General features: G+C 41.2%; 1 protein-coding gene across 4 annotated transcripts in view; it reads right to left on the reverse strand.

Moving 5' to 3' along the window:
• SCUBE2 (signal peptide, CUB domain and EGF like domain containing 2) overlaps nucleotides 1–22,474 on the reverse strand; it is an 84,859-nt gene that overhangs the window by 24,477 nt on the left and 37,908 nt on the right. For all 4 annotated transcript variants that reach the window (XM_043973229.1, XM_043973230.1, XM_043973231.1 and 1 more), the window contains 7 exons: nucleotides 18,977–19,099; nucleotides 18,406–18,522; nucleotides 18,013–18,099; nucleotides 15,951–16,055; nucleotides 14,427–14,582; nucleotides 13,786–13,992; nucleotides 2,339–2,506 (listed from right to left, as the gene is read on the reverse strand). In XM_043973229.1, the coding sequence (XP_043829164.1) occupies nucleotides 2,339–2,506; nucleotides 13,786–13,992; nucleotides 14,427–14,582; nucleotides 15,951–16,055; nucleotides 18,013–18,099; nucleotides 18,406–18,522; nucleotides 18,977–19,099 (963 nt within the window). The remainder of the gene's footprint in view (nucleotides 1–2,338; nucleotides 2,507–13,785; nucleotides 13,993–14,426; nucleotides 14,583–15,950; nucleotides 16,056–18,012; nucleotides 18,100–18,405; nucleotides 18,523–18,976; nucleotides 19,100–22,474) is intronic.

The raw sequence follows: 22,474 nt of genomic DNA on the forward strand, positions 1-22,474 counted from the left end.
AGAAGGCCCTATCTTCATAATCATATAAATAATTGAAAGGTTGCAACAAAATAAAGATCCTACTGTGCTTATTCTTGTTGGTTTTTCTTTCTTTCTTTTTCTCTTTCTTTCTTTCTTTCTTTGGGGGGTTAAGTGACTTGCTCAGGGTCACACAGTTAGTAAGTGTCAAGTGTCTGAGGCCGATTTGAACTCAGGTCCTCCTGACTCCAGGGCCAGTGCTCTATCCACTGTGCCACCTAGCTGCCCCCGATTTTTCTTTTAAAAACTAACTCGGGAGAACAAAGTGTAACCTTTTAAAGACTCTCCAACAAGGTCTTTCTCACTTGTTAAAATCAAATACAGTTCCTTGATAAAAAGCAAAAGGAGAGAACTGATGTTTAGCAGGTGATTCAAAGGGGAATGGAGTAGATGTAAGCTGGCTGAAGCATATGATGACTTGTGCAAAGAAATGGTGTAAAAGATATCAATGAAGAAGAGTACAGTTGGGAAAGGAAATGGGTCAGTCATGGAGTTATAGGGAAGGATAACAGATAAACAGCCTGAGTGTTTCAATGGAATGTTAAAAGACCTAAGAAAAGAAAGTCTCCAGTGTTTTAAATGGATCTTGTATGGATGATTTATAGCAATCGCAGAGGACAAGAAGACGTGAATGAGTTGAGATCTATACCATTGTATGAAGTTTCCATGTTGATGAGATTATAACTACAATGGAGTATTGTATGAAAGCAGAGACAGCATGCTTAACAAATGTGCCTTTGATACAAAGTTGAGAGGAATAACTGACATGTCAAATGACAGTCAGTATTCAAGGAAGATCTTGGGCTAGAACCATGGATTGAACCTAATAAGCTGCATTTTATTAGAGATAGATGTAAAGTCCTAATGGGTTCAGACCACATATGGGATACTGTATTCCATTGTGGGAAGCTCATTTTATAAAAGACAGCACTGGGGTGCATCCTCAGGATGACCAGGATGGTGAGGAGAAAACAGACAATGACCTAAAATATTGTGGGAAAGGACTGTGGATGTTTGTCCTGGAGAAAGACTTCAGGGGGTCATGATAGCTGTCTTCAAGTGTTTAAAGGCTATCATTTGGAGGGGGGAGTTAGACTTTTCTAATTCTAATTTCTAATTTTCTGTTTAACCCCAAAGGGCAGAACTAGGACAATACATGGAACTTGCAAAAAAAGCAAACGTAGTCTTGATGTGAAGAAAAATTTTCTAACAGAACTATTCAAATAGCAATGGACTGCTTCATGGGGGTTCTCCCTCACTGAGACCTTCAAACAAAGGCTGGATGACCCTTAGAGAAGGGATTCCTGTCCAGGTATGAGTTGGACTCCATGACCACCAAGGTTGCTTCCAATTCTGAGATTCTGGGAATTTTTCTTAATAGTTCCCATTAGCTTTCCTAGGGTAGGCCACAGCAATCTGACAAAGCAGGATGTTAGACATGAAAAGGAAAGGAGCAGGGGCCAGAGGGATTTCTATGCATTTTAACATTAAAATGTAACAAATCTCATGCAAAATTTTTCAGTCAATAGCTTATGCATTTTCTCTAACAAGATTACAGAATTTCCTTCTTCCTATACCTTCTTTTCTTCTCAAATAAAAATTAAACTAAAACAAATTAAAATGGATATATGTAATAAAAACCTGATCTAGATTGGTTTCAGAATCAAATTTTTCTAAGACATAATTTGAAATTCTGATGTCATAGTTTACAAAAAAGAAAACTAGATTTAGCATTTCTAAAAAATTACATTAACTTAAATGTCTCACAATATGGTGATGTCTTAAGGAAACAATGGTATAATTAACACAGTAGAATACTATACAACAATTAAAAATGACAAGCATATGTTTTATTTCAACACCTGGAAATATGTATATGGAAAAAAAGCAGTACATACAATGGTCTATACACAATAATTATGGTATGTAAAGTCATATGAATGAATATTAAAATTAGGAAAGAATCAAGAGACATGAATAAAATTTTATGTTCTTTGGAGTTTTCAACAAGTTTTTCATAATAAATAAGTTAAGTCTATGTTTCAAACAAAAGGAAATCTGACTCCTTTCTACATTCTTAAGCAAGAATGCACACTGGTCAAACTCTCAAACCTTAGGCTATTATATATTTACAACAAATAATGCAATAATAGCAACATTAATACTTTCCTTCTGCTAAAGCATTCAATCCAGCTTAATTCAAAGAAATATTTATTTGGTGTATATAATGAGGCTCTCACAGCTTATGTTTAAATAGTGGATAACACAAAAAGTTTTACTTGTTTTAAGGACAAAGGGCAAACAACTGAAGTTTCCTTACTTCCACATTCAGAGATGTTGTGAGCTCCTAAGGTCTTTTGGCTCCTAGTATCCTTTGTGTTCGGACATGGTTCACATGTAATTTGTCCTTCCTCATCTTGGTATGTCCCATTTGGACATAAAATGCATCTCCCTTGTCCTCCATCGTATGTTCCAACACTGCAAGATACTAAAAAGCAGGGGAAATGACCTGATCAGCAGAGAGACCAGGGTACAATCTATAACAGTCTAAAGGATGAAGAGATAATGCTGGTACCAAATAGATAGGTCACTAAAACAAACAAAAAATGAAGTTCTGACTTATAAAATTTATCTGGGTTCTGTGTTTCTGACTCCATCAACCACTTACTATGTAACTTTGGGTGAGTTATCTCCCCATCTATAAAATAAGTGGGTGAGATCACCTGCTTTGTAGGGATAAGTTCTTCAAAAGTGCCATAGTTAACATTAGGGGGTTAATGCCACAGTCAGGGCTGGAACTGTATTTGTTGTTGTTTAATCATTTCAGTTGTGTCTGACTCTTTGCATCCTCACTTGGGGTTTTCCTGGAAAAGATCTCCAGCTCATTTTACAGATGAGGAAACTGAGGTAAACAGGGTGAAGTGACTTGCCCAGGGTCACACAACTAGTAAGTGTCTGCAGCCAGATTTTAACTCGTCTTCCTTATTCAAGGGTTGGTGCTCTATTCATTGAACCATCTAGCTGCCCAGTTAAAGCACCTGTGTGTCCACATAGAGGCAGTTGGTGGCATAGTAGAGAGTGCTGAACATTGTCAAGAAGACCTGAATTCAAATTCTGATTCATACACTTTCTATTGGGTGACCTTGGGCAAGTCGCTTAACCTCTGTCTCAGTTTCTTCATCTATAAAATGACAATAACAAGAATACCTACTTCATCAGGCTTTTGTGAGGATCAAATGAGATAATAGATGTAAAGCAGCTATGTAAATGCTAGCTATGATTACTCCTATTATATGTTACCCTTCAGTCTCACTACATCAGTTTAGTCACCATTCTTTTTGGATAACACAGCTTCTGGATGACAATCTTCATTCGGACAAGTCATTGTTAAGGAAAGACATTGCAGCCTGTCTAGATTCACCATGTATTGCTTTGTTACCATTTGGGTCACTCACAATTTTGATTCTTTGTCTATTGTGATGTTTCATGCTTGATGGTCATACAGCATCACTAGAATAATATTGGCGTTGAGTTGCAAAGATAAATTTATTGTTTCAAAGATTATTGAAAATGCTATAAATCTCCACAATGAAATCTGGCTTTCTATCTCCTTCCTATTCCATTCTGGCCCAGCTCATTAATGAAAGCACTGAGGTTGGCCAGGGGGCGAGGGGATGGATTGCTGGGCTTGGAAGCAGAAACTCCCAAGTTTGAGTCCAGCGTCAGTTTTCTCATCTATAAAATGGGGATAATAATAGCACCTACCTCACAAAGTAGTTGTGAGCACCTAATAGTGTTTTGTAAACCTTAAAGTTCTATATAAATACTAGCTATTAGCAATGTCTGTTTAAGAAGTATGTATGGAAGGATCAACTCCCTGGGCTAATACAATATAGTCTGGGCAATAAGCATTCTTCATCCACTTAAATTTTCCTTTATGAACTGTTAGGCTGAACTCTCTTGAATGGCTGTGTAACTAAATTAGGAAACTCTGTACTGTTCCAGAACTTGATAGACTCAGCCCAATGTCATTCACAAACAGGAATGCCTGAAGCATACCACTGATTAGTTCTTACCCTGGGATCCACGAACTTGTTTTTTTTTTAAATGTTGATAACTGTATTTAATATAATCAGTTTCCTCTGTAATTCTATGTATTTTATGTTTTGTATATAAAATTTTGTTTTAAAATTTATTTTAAAATTTGTTACATATTTATTCTGAGAAGGGATTCGGACTGCAGAAGAAATCCATGGCATCAAAAAGGTTAAGAGCCCCTGAGATGGACAGTGCATGTTATAAGCAAATGTTCAGGGACATGTGACTTCACCCATTTGTCACCTGCTTCATATTTGGCATATACCAGACATGGGCTTAGTAGCCACACTATTGAAAGGATAGGCATCAAAACTACTCTCCCAGGTCTCATCAGGTGGGAAAATTCTCTTAGCCCAGATACCCTAACTAGGTGAGAACATGACTCAAGCAAACAAAGACCTTAGATGAACCATGAAAAGCGCCTTTGAAAGTCACTAGATGAAGTGAAATGATGCCATGCATTAAGTTCTGTTACCCAGCATGGCCTCTGGATTCTATATGAAAGCACTGAATTAGTTGGAATTGGGGAGTTCTAGTGAATGGCCAGGGCAGCGTGTGTTCTGGCAAACCCAGGAGAGAGAATAACTTGGGGGAGGGGAGAAGAAAACCAATTGGACTTGATCTCACCCCCTCCCAATTTGGCCAGATGACCTTTTGAGCTTTGAAGGGTTCAGGGGATACTGGGCTTCCCAGCTTCCCATCAGTGTCCTAATGGTATCATGGATCAACTGACGACAGTGTCTGAATTGGGAGCCGAGGACAGACTGGACACAGATTCGTGGCTCCCTAAGGAGCTCAGCAAAGAAATTACGCCACCACTAAGAGAAACTTGAGTGCTCCATGTTTAGGGGGAAAGGACGACAGCAGTAAAGAGCTGTGAGTTACCTCTCTGCCACATGTGCTCTCTAAGCTTGAGCCCACTTTCCTCCAGACTCTGCAAATGCTTCTGGAATAATGTGTTGTAGACGTTGGGCAGGGCATTGTATAATAATTATTATCTTATTACTTTAGCAAATACCCCTTTCTAAAAGCTACTAAAATGATTCTCAAGTGCTAATCCTGAAAGGAAGTACACTGGTAGGGGCTGGAGCCTGATAACATTAGAGATTTACCCCTAACTCCTCAGAGATACCCCTGAATCCCTGCGGGGGAGACAGGGCTTTACTCAAGCACTTGAGACTTACCTGTGAGAAGGAAAAGTGGTATAAAGATCCTCATAGTTTAAATGGTCTACACTAGCATGATTCATGGGAAGCTAGGTGGCACAGTGGATAGAGTACTGGGCTTGGAATCAGAAAGACTCCTCTTCCTGAGTTCAAATCTGGCCTCAGACACTTACTAGCTGTGTGACCCTGGGCAAGTCACTTAACCCTGTTTGCCTTAGTTTCTTCACCTATAAAATAAGCTGGAGAAGGAAATGGCAAGCCACTCCAGTATCTTTGCCAAGAAAATCACAAAAGGGGTCACGAAGAGTCAAACACGACTGAAAAACTAAACAAAAGCATAACTCACATCAATAACAATGAACACCTCTATAAACCACAGTTATTAAAGGGGCAGAAAGCCAAGACCAAAGCTACAGGCACCATAACCACCTATAGGCCTAGTCCTTTTCTTCTTCCTCTGATTCTGATAAAATGCCCTCTCCACACTAAACAATGCCCTCTTGACCACAAACAATTACTTGTTAGTCTCTAATACCATCAAACCATTACTGTATTAACAGTCTTTCTTTTTCATGACACCTTTAAATCCTTCTCTAACTCAAGGAATAATTAGACACTCCCTTTTGTCAGCTAATTAAACATTGGGGAAGAGCATCAGAAAACTCTTCCCTTCTCCACTGGCAACATAATCACTGCCTCTTAGTCTAGCAATGACTGTGTATCCTGACATCATCTCTTACCAAACTAACTCTGATTAAAAGCAAAAATGGTAAGTTATTCACCTTGGGCACATAGTACTTTATAATGTTATGAATGTAAAAGAATATTTACATGGATGATATCAGAATGATTCCAAGAACTATGCCAGTGACAACTTTTAGGTAAACTGATCAAGGTGGTTTACTTTTATCATGGTCTAGTTGGCAGAGAACAGATCTTGCAGCTGTATAGATGAAGAGTCTATTGGTTTGCCTGAAAGCTAGTTACATGTGTTTGTGTATGTAAGTTCATTCTTTGGGATCATTTAAGGAACTGGAAGCCCTTTCAAGAGTTCCTCTTTGGAGAGGTGGGAGAGTTCTTTGACAACATCCTAGATCTGGCAGTTTCTTAAAGGACCAGGGAGCTAGGAAAGACACCATTGACTGAATAGGGTTGGGTGAGGAGAGGAGTAAATCCTTTTATTCTCTGTGAAAATCCTATTTCATATAAACAATCAAGAAATAACCATTTTTCTTAAAAGAGCAACTTCTATAGAAATAGCTCATGTCACACTCCTTTTGTTTACTTCGCAAATAACATGAGGAGCAAGCTAAGATTTGGTTCTCTTAACATGGTCTCCATGTCAAGAACAACTTGGAGATAACTGTTTCCAAATGTGTTGAAGATCCAGCCCAAACAGAATTCACTCAGAAATTCCAGTTGATTTTCTTTTCTCCTGTTAGCAGCCTGATTGTTGTGAGCACGCCAAACAAAGGAGTCAATTGCCTTGGTACACTTCATCTTTGCAGACCCAGCCTTTGTGTGCCTTCAGTGACCATTAAAATCCCATTCTCAAATCTCACACAGCTGTTTTTGCCCCCCTTTAAAATAAAATACGAGAAAGCTTTTCTGATGCAAACGGTGAGAGGCCAGCGGGGGCCAGGATTAATAGCTACAAAGAGGTTTAAGGGCTCTTGCCTCTCCTTTCAGCCCCTTCCTCTTTGAGAAGTTGATGCTGTGGACAAACACTATAGTATCTCTGTGACTAAGAAGGTGAACCTAATAAAAGGGGTCAGTTTCCAGCATCTAACTATTTTCTTAAGAATCATGCCTTGACTTTAGAAGGAAAGTCACAAATAGCCAATGCAAATGGATTCCCATGGTGTCCTTGGAGTTATCACATTTTAACAGTTCAGGAACTGAGGTCACCCCGAGCAGCAACATGTCCAAAGGATTTATGTTTTCTTCTATTTTTGTGAAAGTCCCTGGTTAATCATGGGGACGGCAGGATCTCTCTGAGCATGGGATTTATTTGCAGTCTTGGCCCAGGTTTTTTGTTTTGTTTTGTTTTAATGTAAGAAAGCATTAAAGTAGAATTTGCCACTTGAAAATATTACTTCTAACTGGGTCAGTGAGAAAAGACAGGAGTTTCATAGTTGGTGCCCTGAAATAAACCTTTCATTCTCTCATCTTCCAATATCCCTGTGGTTTAGAAACAAGAAAAACTTCTTGTACTTGTTTACTTTTTCAGGCCCCCACTTTCTAAACTGTCCCCTCCAAATGTCTCCCTCCTCTAAAACCATTCTTTCCAATATATTTTTTTAATTTAATTTTTTTATAAATTAAGACAAATCTATTTTTTCTCCTTTCCTCCTCCCTTTCCCTTAGGGGAAAAAATCCCTTTAACAAATTTGCATAGTCAAGCAAAAGAAATTCTTGCATTGGCCACATGCAAAAATATATGCCTCCTTCTATACACTGAGTCCATTAGCTTTCTGTCAGGAAGGCCTTCCTATACATTGTCAAAGGAATAGCCTTTTATTTCAATTGTTTCCTCAACATGCAAAAACCTTTTGCATGGCTTATTATGGGGAAGATACTGTTCACTCAAAGACTGGCTTAACTTCATTAACCAACTATGACCAATGCATGTAAAATCTGTGATGTTTTGGAGAAGCATCCAAGGATATCTACCTACTGCTAAAACAAATAAAGGAGACTATTATTTTCGTTTTATCCTTTTGGTTTCATTCATGGCTCTGCTGCTTAACACTACGTGACTCTGAGCAAGTCACAATACCTTTCTCTGGCCCAGATCTCACGCCTACAACGCGTGATAGCCTAGAGGCGCGTGCCCAGCCACCTCATGATTTCAGGTATAGAAGAGATAAGCGTTTCAAGGACATGAGAACAAAATAAAAAGGGTAGCAGAGGGACTAAATCGAGAGAACCACTATTTTTTAAAAAGCAAGCCACACCCCTGGCTTTCCTCCATCTCTCAGGCTCCTTTCAATACTGACTCTCTTTTTTCTTTTTCTTTCCTTGACTTTTCCATCATGCTCCCTTCAACGCTCCTGCTTCTCCTGGGTTTTTTTGTTTTGGGGTTTGTTTGGTTTTTGTTGTTGTTGTTAATCTTTCTTGGATATTTATTTCCCGGATTATACATTTAATTTAATTAATTAGCACTGCATTTTTTTTTGTCTGAGTCTATGAGCTCACTGATGGGATGAAACAAGGTCTGAATTTATTCTTTCACATCATGGACCCATCCCTTGATTGACTCTAGCTCCTGACTGGTAGAAGCGGTCCTTTTCTTCTTTCCAGAAGGGATGGTCTAGTGATTACTAGACGACTGTCCTGCACTGTCCAGTGCTGCCCAGGAACCCCTCTTCTCTCCAGAAGACTTGGTTTACTGATTCAGCATTATTCCCTAAAGTCCTCTTTGAGAGGCTTGGTCCTGAAAATCCTATCAGTTGTTTAGAAACTAACTCATTTCCATAGCTCCGCAATCAACCCAGGAGTTCTCATCACTCTGCCACCCCTCTAGCCAATGACAATTCTGGGGCCATGTGGTTCCATGGCAAGGCCTCACAGTAGCACAGGGGGCCAAGTCTGAGTATGTTTGCTGCTTTTCCTCACATGCAGTCCCTCTCTCAGTCTATCTACTCTTTATTTTAAAGGCAAGGCCAAGATCACAGGTCAGCTACATGATTAGACATAACTCAATCATTTTCAAATATAGTGTTAATGGGGACATTTCTACCTTGTACACAAGAATGACTCATGTCTAGCTATATGTCTGAGGCATTTTTAATACCAGAACAAAGCCATCTGAGAGCAGCAACAAGAGCCTAAGACCATGTCTGGGTGCATGATTATTATTACGATTTAGTTGGGGAGAAAAGATCTATGCATACAAAATAACCAGAGAGTAATTTCAAGGCAACATAAAGCTGTATGACCTTTGGGAAATATCATTGGTCTTATCAATTTAAAGAATATTTTATACCAGTTATATTAAGATTTCAACTGTTTTAACCCACAATGTCAGATATTCTTTTCTTTAGCAATAATCTGTATAATCATATTAAAAGCATCTAATTATTTTAAATTTTCAATTTGTTACAAATGTATTTTCTAGTAAAAAATGGGGCTATTCTAATCAGGTCAAGTTAAAAAATACAAAATACATATAACTCAGTCTTCCTCCTCCTATCTCTCTCTCTCTCTCTCTCTCTCTCTCTTTTTTTAAGTGAAGCAATTGGGGTCAAGTGACTTGCCCAGGGTCACACAGGTAATAAGTGTTAAGTGTCTGAGGCCAGATTTGAACTCAGGTACTCCTGACTCCAGGGCCGGTGCTCTATACACTGTGCCACCTAGCTGCCCCTCTCCTATCTCTTAATGCCCTGACCTCAATCTTTCCAGCTTTTCCTCTCAGTATTCCTTCTCTATGCCCTGCACTCACTCAGCTGACCTACTTACTGTTCCATGGTCATACCTTCCATGAACAGAATCCCTGGCTCACTTGCTCCCTCAGCTTCCCTCTCCCCTTCCCCAAAGTGATAGGCCCTGGACACTTTATGGGGCAAACATGGCTGATCACACTGCTTAGATGAGCAGGGAGTCACCAACCAACATCCTACTGGTAAAATGGAAGGCCACTACACCTTGCCATCTGCCCCGCCAGTGAGGCCCCCCAGACCCACCATGAACTATCATCTAACACACTGATATGCCTCCAAGACTCTCTGGGTCATTCTGCAGATGAACCCTTCAGTATCTATCATCTCTCCCAATGAGAACATGAACCTCTAGAGAGGAGTGACTATCCCACTTTTTAATTTCTGTCTTCAGTCCTAAGCACAGTGCCTGGCACATAACAAATGCTTAATAACTATTTTTTTTATTCATTCATCTTCAGCCTTCTCCCACTCCAAGACTTTGCTCACATTGCTTCCTCCACTTACAGTGACTCCCATGTCTACCTGTTAAGATAGCATCCTTCCTTAAAGCATCAGCTCAGATACCACATCCCCAGCTTCACAGCACTTTGTTCAAAACAAGCCTAGGGAACACCATGCTCTGTTTTGCATTATAGTTATTTGTCTACTTGTCCCATCTGTCCTACTAGGAAATAGGGCACAAACCATGCTTTCCTTATCTTTCTATGCCATATAACCAGTAGCATGTTACCTTGTATATAGAGTGGTACTTAATAAAATGTAATGAATGCATAAACTTATGACAAGTTTTCCTGAATGTTCAACTCCTATTTTTTCAACTTGAAATGAGTCATTTGAAAAGAAAAATCTTTTTATCTCTGAAGAATATTTTCCTGTTGCATTAAGGACTTTGTACTCTGATGAATTTGGGTGCTTAAAGAACAGTCAATTACCAGCTACACTTAAAAAAAAAAATAAGACAGTCTCTCCTCTCTGGGGCTAGAAATGCATAGGCACTGTTTTATGTGTGTGCAGCATGTATACACACACACACACACACACACATACACACCCCTTCCTTTTTCCTCAGTTAGCCCAGAGCCAAGTCCCTTCCTCTTGCAGCCACCAAAAACCAGGTCTTGGATCTAAAAGAAAAAGATCATCGATCTAATTATCCCATCAGATTCCATCCAATCTTTTGGTTTGATCATTACATAGATCATACTGGTTTCTATAAATCCCATCAGACTAAGCAAATGAGAACGGCAAATGTCTTTAAGCTACAGTCACTCTCCCCCCACCCCCCCACCCCCGCCACACACACAATTCACAAACCCAACTGTCCATGAACATTTTCTTTTAAACCCAAGGGACCTGCCCAGTCCCATTTACCAATGTGTGAGGCGAACAGGGAAAAGTGTCAACTGCTTTCTAAAGCAGCCAAACCCTTAGCCCAAGTCCCTCCCTCTGACAATTCCTCTCCGTAAAGCCTGAACGAGCACAACACAAGGGGAAGATATCTAACCATTACTTCCTCGTGATTTTCTTCGTGGTATACAATTTTTAAAGCTGAAATCAGGGCGATAGAGCCCAAACAGACTCCCCAAATCCTTCTATGGCAAGAGGAGCTGCTGGGAGAAAGTCACTGTGCCTCATTAAGACCCAAACCAAACAAAACCCCCAAGCCCCACCTAATTTTGTCTGACAAGCATTTTAAAGACACATTCACTCACCACAGGCAGCTACATATAAAATACACTGTGCAACCTGAATAAGCCGTCATGGCCATTAGGCCTCTCTGAAGATAACATCTGACCCTTATCCTCAGACCTTTGTACTGGAGCAACATCTACCAGGCAGCGTTACAGCAACATTCTCATTCACATTTGGTAGACAGGGCCTGAGAAATCCGTTTTCCCTGAGTTTCTGTCACAGAGACTCACTGACTAATGTACAAAGTCATACAAAAGCAAGCTAACAAAGGTGGGCGGGGAAAAGTCTGACTGAAGGGTCTGACAGAGGCAGGACTTGTTTGTAACCTCCAACTTTAGAAACAGAACCAAGAAAGTAGAAGGGACCTACCTTGTGGACTGTTGGGAGGGTACTTTGTAAGCTAAGTACTATGTAAATAAGAGCTGGGTTTTTTTAGGGGGAAAAAGATACTCTTTTTATGTGTAGGAAATGGTTACACATAGTATTTAAAAAGAGAAGAAATTAACCAGTTTCATTTTTTGTTTAAGAAAGACAGTTGGAATAAAGTAGGAATATTTGAGAATTTGCTGAGCAAACAGAGAGTTGCTTTCCACTCTATTTTGGAAAAGCAAAATGAACAAAAACTCTAGCTTTAGAATTCATTAGGTGAGTTCCCTTGGATTTAGTTCACCAGTTCAATTCAATTCATCTTTGATCCTATATCTACTATGGATAAGGCATTAAGCTAGATTTTGAGGATATAAAGGTAAAAATCAAACTGTCCCTGTCTTTAAGGAATTTATACTTACTGGAGGAAATATGACCCCAGAGATAGTTGTAATAGAAGGTAATTTGAGATTTCCTTAGAAACAGAGAAATACAAATCAGGACAACCTGAAGCTACTACCTTATGGGAAGCACTAAAATAGCACAAGACAAAAACAAACAAAGATAAAATCCAGTGTCGCCAAAGGCCTTTGGGAAAACTGACTTTCTAACATACCACAAAGAGAGCCATATTGCACTATGCAGTGAATCACAGCACTGACCAAACCTCTGGAGCTAGCATCTCCACTGCTGGGGCTATATCCTAAAGTCATTATAAAAAGAAAAAAGGACCTATCTGTACCAAAAATATTTGTACCTACTCTATTTGTAATAGAAGAAATCTGCAAACACCCTGTATCCAGTAAAGCACCCCAAAAAGCACATGTGGGGAATGGGGCTGCAGGGGCAGCTGGGGTCCCTTGGTCCTCTCCTCCAGGGAGGCTGAATGTGTGGACGGGGGCTGAGTCATACAGGTTTGGCCCCCTTGATGAACCTCAAAATGGGAATGGCTCCACCCACAGTCTTTCCTTTATGTCCATTTTCCAAAGCATCGAGTAACTCCCTGGACTTCTCATCAAGATTGATTTTCTAAGAAAATGAAAACCAAATTCTTTATATATAAAGACCTTTGGTCCTTAGACTGTCCTAATTTCTCTTATATTAAGTAACCAACTTTTGATACTTTACACTGTGTATTGTATTACAAAGAGGACAGAATCTGCATGACCCCAATGACAGGGCCTCCAAAACAATTCTGAAAGAGTGGTACAGTGCTCCATGTCTCATTCTAAAAATACCATCTTTTTGTTTCAAAATATAACCCAGGTTTCTCTCTCCAACAATCACTTTAAGGACTTTTGTAACCCTTTGGTTGTCTCTGAATTTGGATTTATAGCACTATATGTCAGTCAATTAACATTTATTAAGCATCTGCTATGTGGCAGGCACTGTATAAAGTACTGGGGACACAAATTCAAGCAAGAAGGAAAATCATGCCTGCCTTCAAGTAGCTTACATTTTAAAGAGGGGAAAATAACAAAAGGGAATCTGAAAAGCAAGGATGAGGGAAGGAGAACATACTCACTGAGGGACAAGGTGACTAAGTCTGGAGAAAGAAGGAAGGATGGTCTGGGCCCTTCCCCAAAGAGGGGGTTCCAGGAAGAACTTATTCATATAATAATTAATTAAAAGATCTCCCACTGGTTAAGTTCTTCTCAGAACCTTCATTTTCAGGAGTGGCCCCAAACCAACTCTCCCTTATTCTCTCAACTACCCACCATGCCACATGACTCCACTCCTGTCTTCCAGTGGTAAATGTTTAGTCAAAAGATAAGCTACCAGATGTTCTATGGGGAAATGAAAATCTCCATTGCTGAATAACATATAAGAGTCTCGCTCTTCTTTCAACTTGGCCCCATGTATTCTGAGCCCAGCTGAATCCCCCTCACACCATGGAGGACACTTACCTCTGCTCTCTTCTACTATACCAAACACTCATTAGTCTGTGACACTCTTTTCTACTTGGGAACATAATAAAGAAGGCTCCTGGCCAGGCCACTCACCACATTTGCCCTTTTTGTGCTCTCGCCCCAAGCCACAGGAATCTGTAGGGTGTTCAGAGGCTCTGGGGGACTTTTTTGCCACTTCAAAATCCATTCCTGACAAATGAAGACGGAACTGCTCACGGTGAACTGTTTTCCGAAGTATGCGAATAGCTTTACGTAATCTCTTCTCTGTCTTCTTCAGGACACAGCTCAGATCACAAGATGCTATAGAATCAAGAGTAAGAGGCACGGAGAAACATGGAAAGGGCATAAGAGCCACCTGAAGCAACACCTGGCAGCATCGAGTCTGAAATGCCAACGTAAGTCAACATCCCAAACTACAATGGTAGATGGGGAGGGAAAGATCTTAATTTAAAGATCTTAATTTTGGGAAAGTGGTACTAGCAGTCTAGGCAGCATTCAAATGAAATAGAAATTTGGCAATCACAATATGTCAACTTTGGGTCCTTGTAAGGAAGACAAAATCTTTCAGCTTCCAAACCAATTCAATGTAGCTTGGAGGCAAAAAATAAAAATACAAAACAGGAGATACTTCATTATTTTTATTTTTTGTAAAGAAAGATAAAAAGGGAAAGATGAAGAAATAAGGAACAAGCTGGGAAAAGCCTTGATCGCACCTGGGGAAACTTCAAACCAACCTGTCACCTCCTGTTGGTTCGCTTCAAGCTCAAAGTCAACACTGATAAACATTTCTTTAGCCGTGGTTGGTTTGCCAAAGGCCCCAGGGACTTGCTTGCCAGAGCCACATGTAAGGTTTACATAGTGGAAGCCCTCATTTACTGAGCTGTACTTTTCTGTGAGAAAAAAAACCAGAATTACAGGAAGCCAAATTCTAGCAAAATCATCAACAGAACATTCACTACAGTGCCAATAAACATTTTGTTATGAAAGCTTTTAAGGGATCAAATGATAAAATCCAGAAATCAAGATATTACAATACATATAAATGCTTTGCTCACATTTTCAAGAGCCAGCACCTCCTGGATCAGATCACTTTAAAATTAATTCATCCTCCTGAGAAGTCAATTCCATTTTTTAAAAAAGCTTTTTCCTACTAACCAAAAATCTAGGCATGAAAACAGTACCAATGCTTCTTGAGAGCATCTGCCGATTTCCTGGAGTTCAGCTTGTGTTATCACGACTGGTTGTGTGTGAGTAAATGATAACAACTTATGTTTACATGTGTTTTGAGGTTTACAAAGTGCCTTCCTCACCACTCTGTGAAACAGGCAGCGAAAGTCTTATTATTCTCATTTTATTGCTGAGGAAACTAAGAACCAGGGAAGTTGAGTGACTTGCCTAAATTTGCAAAACCAATAAATGTCCCACCAGGATTTGCACCGAGGTCCTCCAACCTCCAACCCAGGGCCTTTAGGTCCCACTTGCCCCTGCTATTTCTACCCTTATCATCTCCAAGGCTCTTCCCTCCCACAAAGCTGCACATGTGAGTTGAGGAAGGGGCAGCTAGCTGGTTTGCCCTGGGCCAGACAAAACCAGGACCTGGAGGCTGCTCTCTCTCCGAGAAAGAGACAAGACACAACAGGAGAATGGCACAGTTTTCTTTCTCAATCCTTTTTCTTTTTGCTCCAAATCCTGCTTCATTTATCCAGAAGCAGCAATACTTCTGAGGTGTTAGAATCTAGTAAAGTTGACCCAATAAAGTCACAAGCAGTCATAGTATTTTGTACTTATACTTTTTGAACTCCTTTTTCAGTAGGAGGATACCCCATGCTTCTTCACACACCACATTGTCAAAAGTCTCCTAAAATTTGGCCCAATATTAGAGGTGGAAGGTTTGAGGGAAGTAACAAAGATCTGCATTAAACTACACTGAAAATGGAAAATATATGGCTACCATAAGACAGACTTTCCCAAAAGTCTCAGTGTGGTTTTAATTACTTTAAGTGATTTGTGCTTAAAACTGCACTGAGACTTTTGGGACAGTCTTATGCTTGTGAAAAGAACCTCCGGAGAGATTATGATCTGTTCTAAAATGGCCTCACCCAATTAAAGGACACTATTCCTAAGCCACACTGAATTCAAGCACAAGGGCATGTTCAGATGGGCCTCTTGCTATCTCCAGGTCTCCAATTGAGCTTCCCCCACATGCAAGTGGGCTACTGATGTCAGACACCCTGCTCCATGGAGACACACATCCATACCTGGTATCATTTGTGGCAGGCTCTCTGGAAGCAGCTCGGCTCTTTTCAAGCTACATTTGCCTTCGTTAAGCCTAAAGGTGACACTTGTCCTGACAGTGGAGACATCTTCAGAAAGAAATAGGGAGAGATGTTACCGTCAGATTCAAAGGAATGAAAATACCAGGCAATACTGAGCTTTCACTGGCAAGGACACGTTACACATTTTCAACATTTTAAAAATGCCAGACTTCTGCATTTGCCATCTTATCCAAGGCCTGAGAAAAAATCTAAACTTCTTAGTCGTTGATTTAAACACCAAACTGGATTAGTAGATACCAGAATCCTGTTTACAGAGCCAGAAAAGTCTCTGCTTGTAAAACTATATGTATTTCTCCACTTTAAAAAAAAGATCCAAAGTCAATTGTTTCTTGGAGGAATGCACTTTATAACAAAGTGTCTGCTGGGATGAAATAAATCCATCAATAAATTTTCAAAAGAAAGAAAGATGATCCAAAATTCAAATATGACAGAAAAAGTATTAGAAAAGCTACAAGTGAGAAAAGTGTCTTATGTAACTTTCTGAAAAGTCAGGATGTCTTCACAGTCCAAATTGTAACAAGGTCTAAAAGAGTCATCAAAACTTCTCTGACATTTGAGGAAAAGGACCCTCTAAAGGCAAATCTTGTAGAAAGACAAAGTAGAAACTTCATAAGTAATTTCCTTGTAGAAAGCATAAAAAACCAGACGTATGTGCACAAGACAGGATAGGACTGGGTCAACATGCCCATTGCCTTTCCATGGTTTTAGCACAGAGAGGGGAGATAGCTTTATAATTTAAGAGGGAGGCTGATGTTTCTGGGACCAAATGTACTGAGTGCAGTCCATCTCCCAGGGCTGACATGAGTCAGCTGATTGGCTGCTTCTAGTTCCCATATGTCCATGTTCTAGGCAGACTTCCTGTGCTGCTGGGATGTGTTTCCAGGGCCCAGATGCTATTTAAGTGGCATGGATTGCTCTGCAGGCACACTCACCTGCCCCGACAAGAGCTCTTGTGCAATATGGGGAGTGAGGGACAGTTGTTCACCTGACTTTCTGTCAGTCATAAAGCTTATAAGTGCACACCCAAGGTGACAGAGGTCAATCGCTCAATCAGCAAGTACCAATTCAGCACCCTCCATGTGCCAGGCACTGGGAAAGTGTACACAGGGGCCAAGGGTACACAAACCAAACCAAATGGTCCTTGCCTTCAAGAAGCTTACCCTGGATGGGGGTGGGGTGTGCACATAAGCATGCAAGGTAATTCCAGAAGTAGGTTCCGGAAGAGGCCTTGTGTCAGAATTGGCATTTGAGCAGAGCTTTAAAGGAAACAAGGGGTTCAAAGAGGCAGAGGTGAGGAGGGAAAGGCTGTGGAAAGGCACAGTGAGAGGGCATGAGAACGTCATGACTAAGGAAGAATGAAAAGGTCAGCGTGGCTGGACCGCAGACCGCATGGAGCAGGGGGATGACAAGGCTGGAAGGGTGGGTTGGAGCCCTATGGTTAAGGTTTTCAAAGCCAAGTGGGGTCCTGGGGAATGCCATTCCTCTCTGTCTCTTTTTGAGTTGTACCAATTTCAACGAGCCCTTGCATGAGCACACCTGCTCCCTGTGGACTTACCAGTTTCTCTGGGGTTTTGTAGGAAATCCTGATCAGCAGCTCGGAAGTGTCTGTAAACTGTCAGCTGTTACTTCATGTGAAGGAACAGGAAATTTCTGGGATAGTGTGGGCTAAAGGCATTTAGTACCTCTGTGGGCTCAATAGCTTGAAAGCCGAGGGCAAGTAAAAATGATAAAATGTTCTTTGTGTGAAGGAAAGTTTATTTCTAAGGGGGAAAATGCTGAATTTATGTAATGCTCTACGACTTACAAAACATTTACACCTACTACCTCAATTGATCCTCATGGCAAGCCTATGAAGTTGGTAGGGCAGGGACTATTATGGTTATTATTCTCATTTTACAGATGAAGTGTGGTCAACTCCCACTTAATTGTCAGCCTACCTGAAAAACACTGAGCATCATTATAGAAGGTATGGCTTTGTAATTACCCAACATAGCAGAATCATTAGATTTATGTAGTTGACTCCTGAGATGAGAAGAGGCACCACAGGTGACAGAGTAGGCATCTTGATATCCTGACAGGCAGAACACACAAATCAACAAATTATACACAAGGATACAATACGCACAATTAACACAGCTAAAACCACTACCGAAAGGGAGCAGAAAGTAAAATTGTTCTGGCTTTTTGGGGTCAATGCCTTTAAGAGAAAGAGGCTTATTTAGACAAGATGCCAACAATGTTCTGTGTTTTAAGAAAAAGGCACTTTGGTTAGAATTGTCTATTTCCAAGCAGCACCTACTGTCTTGGGCCCAGACATTCAGTTATCCCTGCTTCAGGTAAAGCTGCTTTTGGGGTTGAGGCAGACCTGATCACTCACCTGGAGAAAGGTGGACATCAGAGGGACAATTTAGAAAGCAGTTATCCACTCCACCACTCTTAGTACAGCGCAGTGACACTTTGGGGGACATGTTACCAGGCAGGAATCCCTTTTCTTCTAAACAGGACGAAACACAAATATGTGTGGAAACAGAAAAAAACACTTCCACAGTTGAAAATGATGGAAGAGAAGACAAAAACATGAATAGGCCAAAGCATATTCCACATAACTAATGTTCTGATCAGGGAAGAAGTAGCCAGAGGCATAGCCTTCATTTCCCATCCCAGAACGAGAGCCCCAGGTGGGCTCTTTTTCACTCAGAGAAGCTCCATAGAAAATAGAAGTACACACCTGACAGAAACACAGAAGAGAATACCAAAGACCCTACAAAGTATCTCCTGTTTCTCACCCATTTTTAAACAACGGACAGTGTATCAGGTATGGAAGGCATGGAGGAAATGGTAACCCACTCCCCACAGATGTCCAATCGAGACGGGTAAAAATGCCCACTGCAGCACCACCTCCTAGTCAAACAGAGCCTGTGGAAGGAGGAAACACGAGCATGCCTTACCCACACAGTCCTTCCTGTTCCAGTGGAGTCGATAGTCTGAGAGGCACTGGCACTCATAACTTCCCATGGTGTTCACACAGGCCTGCTGGCAGCCTCCATTATTGATGCTACACTCATTAGTGTCTGAGGAAGAAAACCATCTTCAGTGAATGGACCTCGCACCCAGAGTTAGAAGGCAAAAGACTTCCACTCACTCCAAGGAAAATTTCCCTAATACTGAGAATTGCCCCCAAATGATGAGCCCCCCATTGCAAAGGCTCATTGGCGGCTACACAGAGATATGGTAGATGGGATTACTGGTCACATAGGAGTTGGGCCATATGATTTCTAGGGTCCCTTTCAACTCAGAGAGTCTATGATTCAGTTATATATCATCTTCTAATAACTCAGAAACAAGGGAATCACATGATACAAATGTTAATAATAACAGTTTGCATTAGAGCAGAGGTGTCTAACACATGGGCTGGGACTCATACAGCCCAAAGCCCTGCCAAATGCAGCCCAAACCAAATTAAAGTGCAATTGGGAAATATTTAACAACATAAATAAAATACAATAAAGCACAGGTAACGTTATTTTTAAAAACTAAGTCAGTATATGGCCCTCATTTCTAATTGAGTTTGACCTGACTGCTTTAGGGTCTACAAAGTCTTCTCCTAACAACAACAACCCTGTAAGATAGATGGTGCAAATATTATTATCTCCATTCTAGAGATGAGGAAACGAATGCTCACAAAAAGGATGAAGTGACCAGCCCAAGGTTGCACAGTATGGGTGTCCTCACTCACCCCTAAATCTGCTGACTCTCCCTCTACTGCTTCTCTCACCCCCCGCATGTTGAATCCCAAGTAAGATTTTAAAAGGAAACAGAATTGCTCTTTTACTGTAGGAAACATGCTTGGCATTGATTTATCCCTTCACCTGTTAGTCATTCATCTGGATTCCTGGATTTAATGGGACTGGCACAAGTTTCACCAGTGTGTTGATTCACTAACATTTGTAATCAAACCAGTTCCTCTCTTGCTTCGTATGTTGCTATATATAAATTCTTCACATACCTCTAACGCATGAGAGAAAATAGGCATCATTTTCCCTAAAATGATAGACTATAAAAGGGAGGAAGGGAGAAGGGAGATGACTTGTAGAGGGAGGGGAGGGCATACATTGAGTTGGCCTATGGAACCAACCCAGGAAATGGGATGGGGATACTCCTGGAATATGGGACCCAGCACTTGGGCGCTGGGGCACGAGGAGCTTCCTCACTGTTCACAGTACTGTGATAGCACAATGCTGGAAGCGCTCAGTCCTCTGAAGCTCCGAGGCAGGCCCCTTATTGGCTCCTGGGCAGGAAGAGCGAATGATTGCTAGTTACTTTAAAAGGGCGACAGCAGCCTCAAATGCTCTCTCCTCTTCTGACTTTGGTTGCATCAAGACTGTTTTGAGCACCTCTCACAAGGGTTGGGAGACAGATGATTTGTCTCATCCCTTATCCTAGCTATCATGAGGCTAGGAACACATGGCAGATAAAGCGCACAGGTGTCCCTGAACCTGAGTTTGGGGCTGCATCTTTTGACTTTGTAAATACAAGAGGTCCAGAGCTGACTGATGGGAAATAGAAGAGTCCCTGGTAACTAACTCTTCCAGTACTCTAGGAAAAGACGGCCACCAACTAGAGGATAGGCTCAAGCTTAATTTGTTTTACTAGAAGATGTGATCTGAAGCTGGTTGGACAGTTCAGAAGGCAAGATGTCAAATGTTTATTCAGCAATTCCCTCTCCCCCAATTCTTTTTTCTTTCTTTTGTTGATTTTGCTTTTGTATCTTAGTGCCTACCCATTGCTTCTTTCTTTTTCTTTCTTTTTTTTTGGGGGGGGGCAGGGCAATGGGGGTTAAGTGACTTGCCCAGGGTCACACAGCTAGTGAGTGTCAAGTGTCTGAGGCCGGGTTTGAACTCAGGTACTCCTGAATCCAGGGCCGGCACTCTATCCACTGCACCACCTAGCCGCTCCCTCCCCAATTCTTTATATTCCACTGAGGCTTGAGTATCAGCCCCCTGGCAGAGTTCAAGTTACTCAATCCTGTTTTAAGTCTGTCATTGCATGCTGAGTCTTTTGTGTCCTTTCGTATGCTCGAAATAAATCCCTGTCCCATATCTGATCCATATTGTACACTGAGAACCTTTCTACTCTCCACTTTGGGGAGACCCTAAACATGCTCCACAGCCTAACCTTTAAATAACTTCTCTCAAGGGTGTTGGGGTGGGAGTTTAACTAGCCAAAGAGAGGGAGAAAAGGAAGCCTATGCCTTCTTCTCATGAGAGGCATGATGGACTCCAAGACTGAGACAGGCATGGACTACATACAGGGCTCCAGAATAAAGAAACTCCTCAGAGAAAAGAAGTGGGGAAGTGCCCCAGTCCTTGTGGGCCCAGTACCAGTCCCTACATGTTATCCTTGATATGAGTCAACGGCAAAGCCAGGAGAGCCCACATCTTCTGGCACCCATCCCAAATCCAAGAAAGAAAACAGGACAGAATATGACTTCCTTCCTAGCCCCAAAACCAAATGTATATACACATCTTTTTGTTTGTTTGTTTGTTTGTTTTTTTGGTGAGGCAATTGGGGTTAAGTGACTTGCCCAGGGTCACACAGCTAGTAAGTGTTAAGTGTCTGAGGCTGGATTTGAACTCAGGTCCTCCTGAGTCCAAGGCCAGTGCTTTATCCACTGCACCACCTAGCTGCCCCCATCTTTTTTTTTTTTAAAGTGAGGCAATTGGGGTTAAGTGACTTGCCCAGGGTCACACAGCTAGTAAGTGTTAAGTGTCTGAGGCTGGATTTGAACTCAGGTCCTCCTGAGTCCAAGGCCAGTGCTTTATCCACTGCACCACCTAGCTGCCCCCATCTTTTTTTTTTTTTAAGTGAGGCAATTGGGGTTAAGTGACTTGCCCAGGGTCACACAGCTAGTAAGTGTTAAGTGTCTGAGGCCAGATTTGAACTCAGGTACTCCTGACTCCAGGGCCGGTGCTCTACCCACTGCACCACCTAGCTGCCCCAATATACACATCTTTTTGACATTTCAGTATAAGAAAATTTAATAGGTTGCAATCCCTTTAAAAGTTCTGTGATATTTTAACCCAACCAAGAATAGGCTAAAGGGATACGTAGTTCAAGCATAAGACTGGGATCCAAACCATCCTGCTCCATTTTTGGCTTGATATATTAAACCAGGGGAGAACAATTCTCAATGTCTCAATCAAGGAATAGGCCTTAGACTGACAAAAGGCCTTTGACTGTACAAGAACCATGTTCTGATAGACTAAGGAAACTTGATCAAGCTCAAAGAAACCTCTATAAATTATCAAGTGAGTTGAAAAGGGAGGAATTCCAGAAACTGGAGTGTATGGTTTTCTAGCACATTCCTAAGGAAGAATCTTCTGGGAGGAAGGAGAGTCCTTGGTTCCAGCCTTGGCTAGATCTCTTCCTTAGGCTCCTCCTCCTCC

This window comes from Dromiciops gliroides, chromosome 6, assembly GCF_019393635.1.
Source record: "Dromiciops gliroides isolate mDroGli1 chromosome 6, mDroGli1.pri, whole genome shotgun sequence".
Taxonomy (NCBI): Eukaryota; Metazoa; Chordata; class Mammalia; order Microbiotheria; family Microbiotheriidae; genus Dromiciops; species Dromiciops gliroides.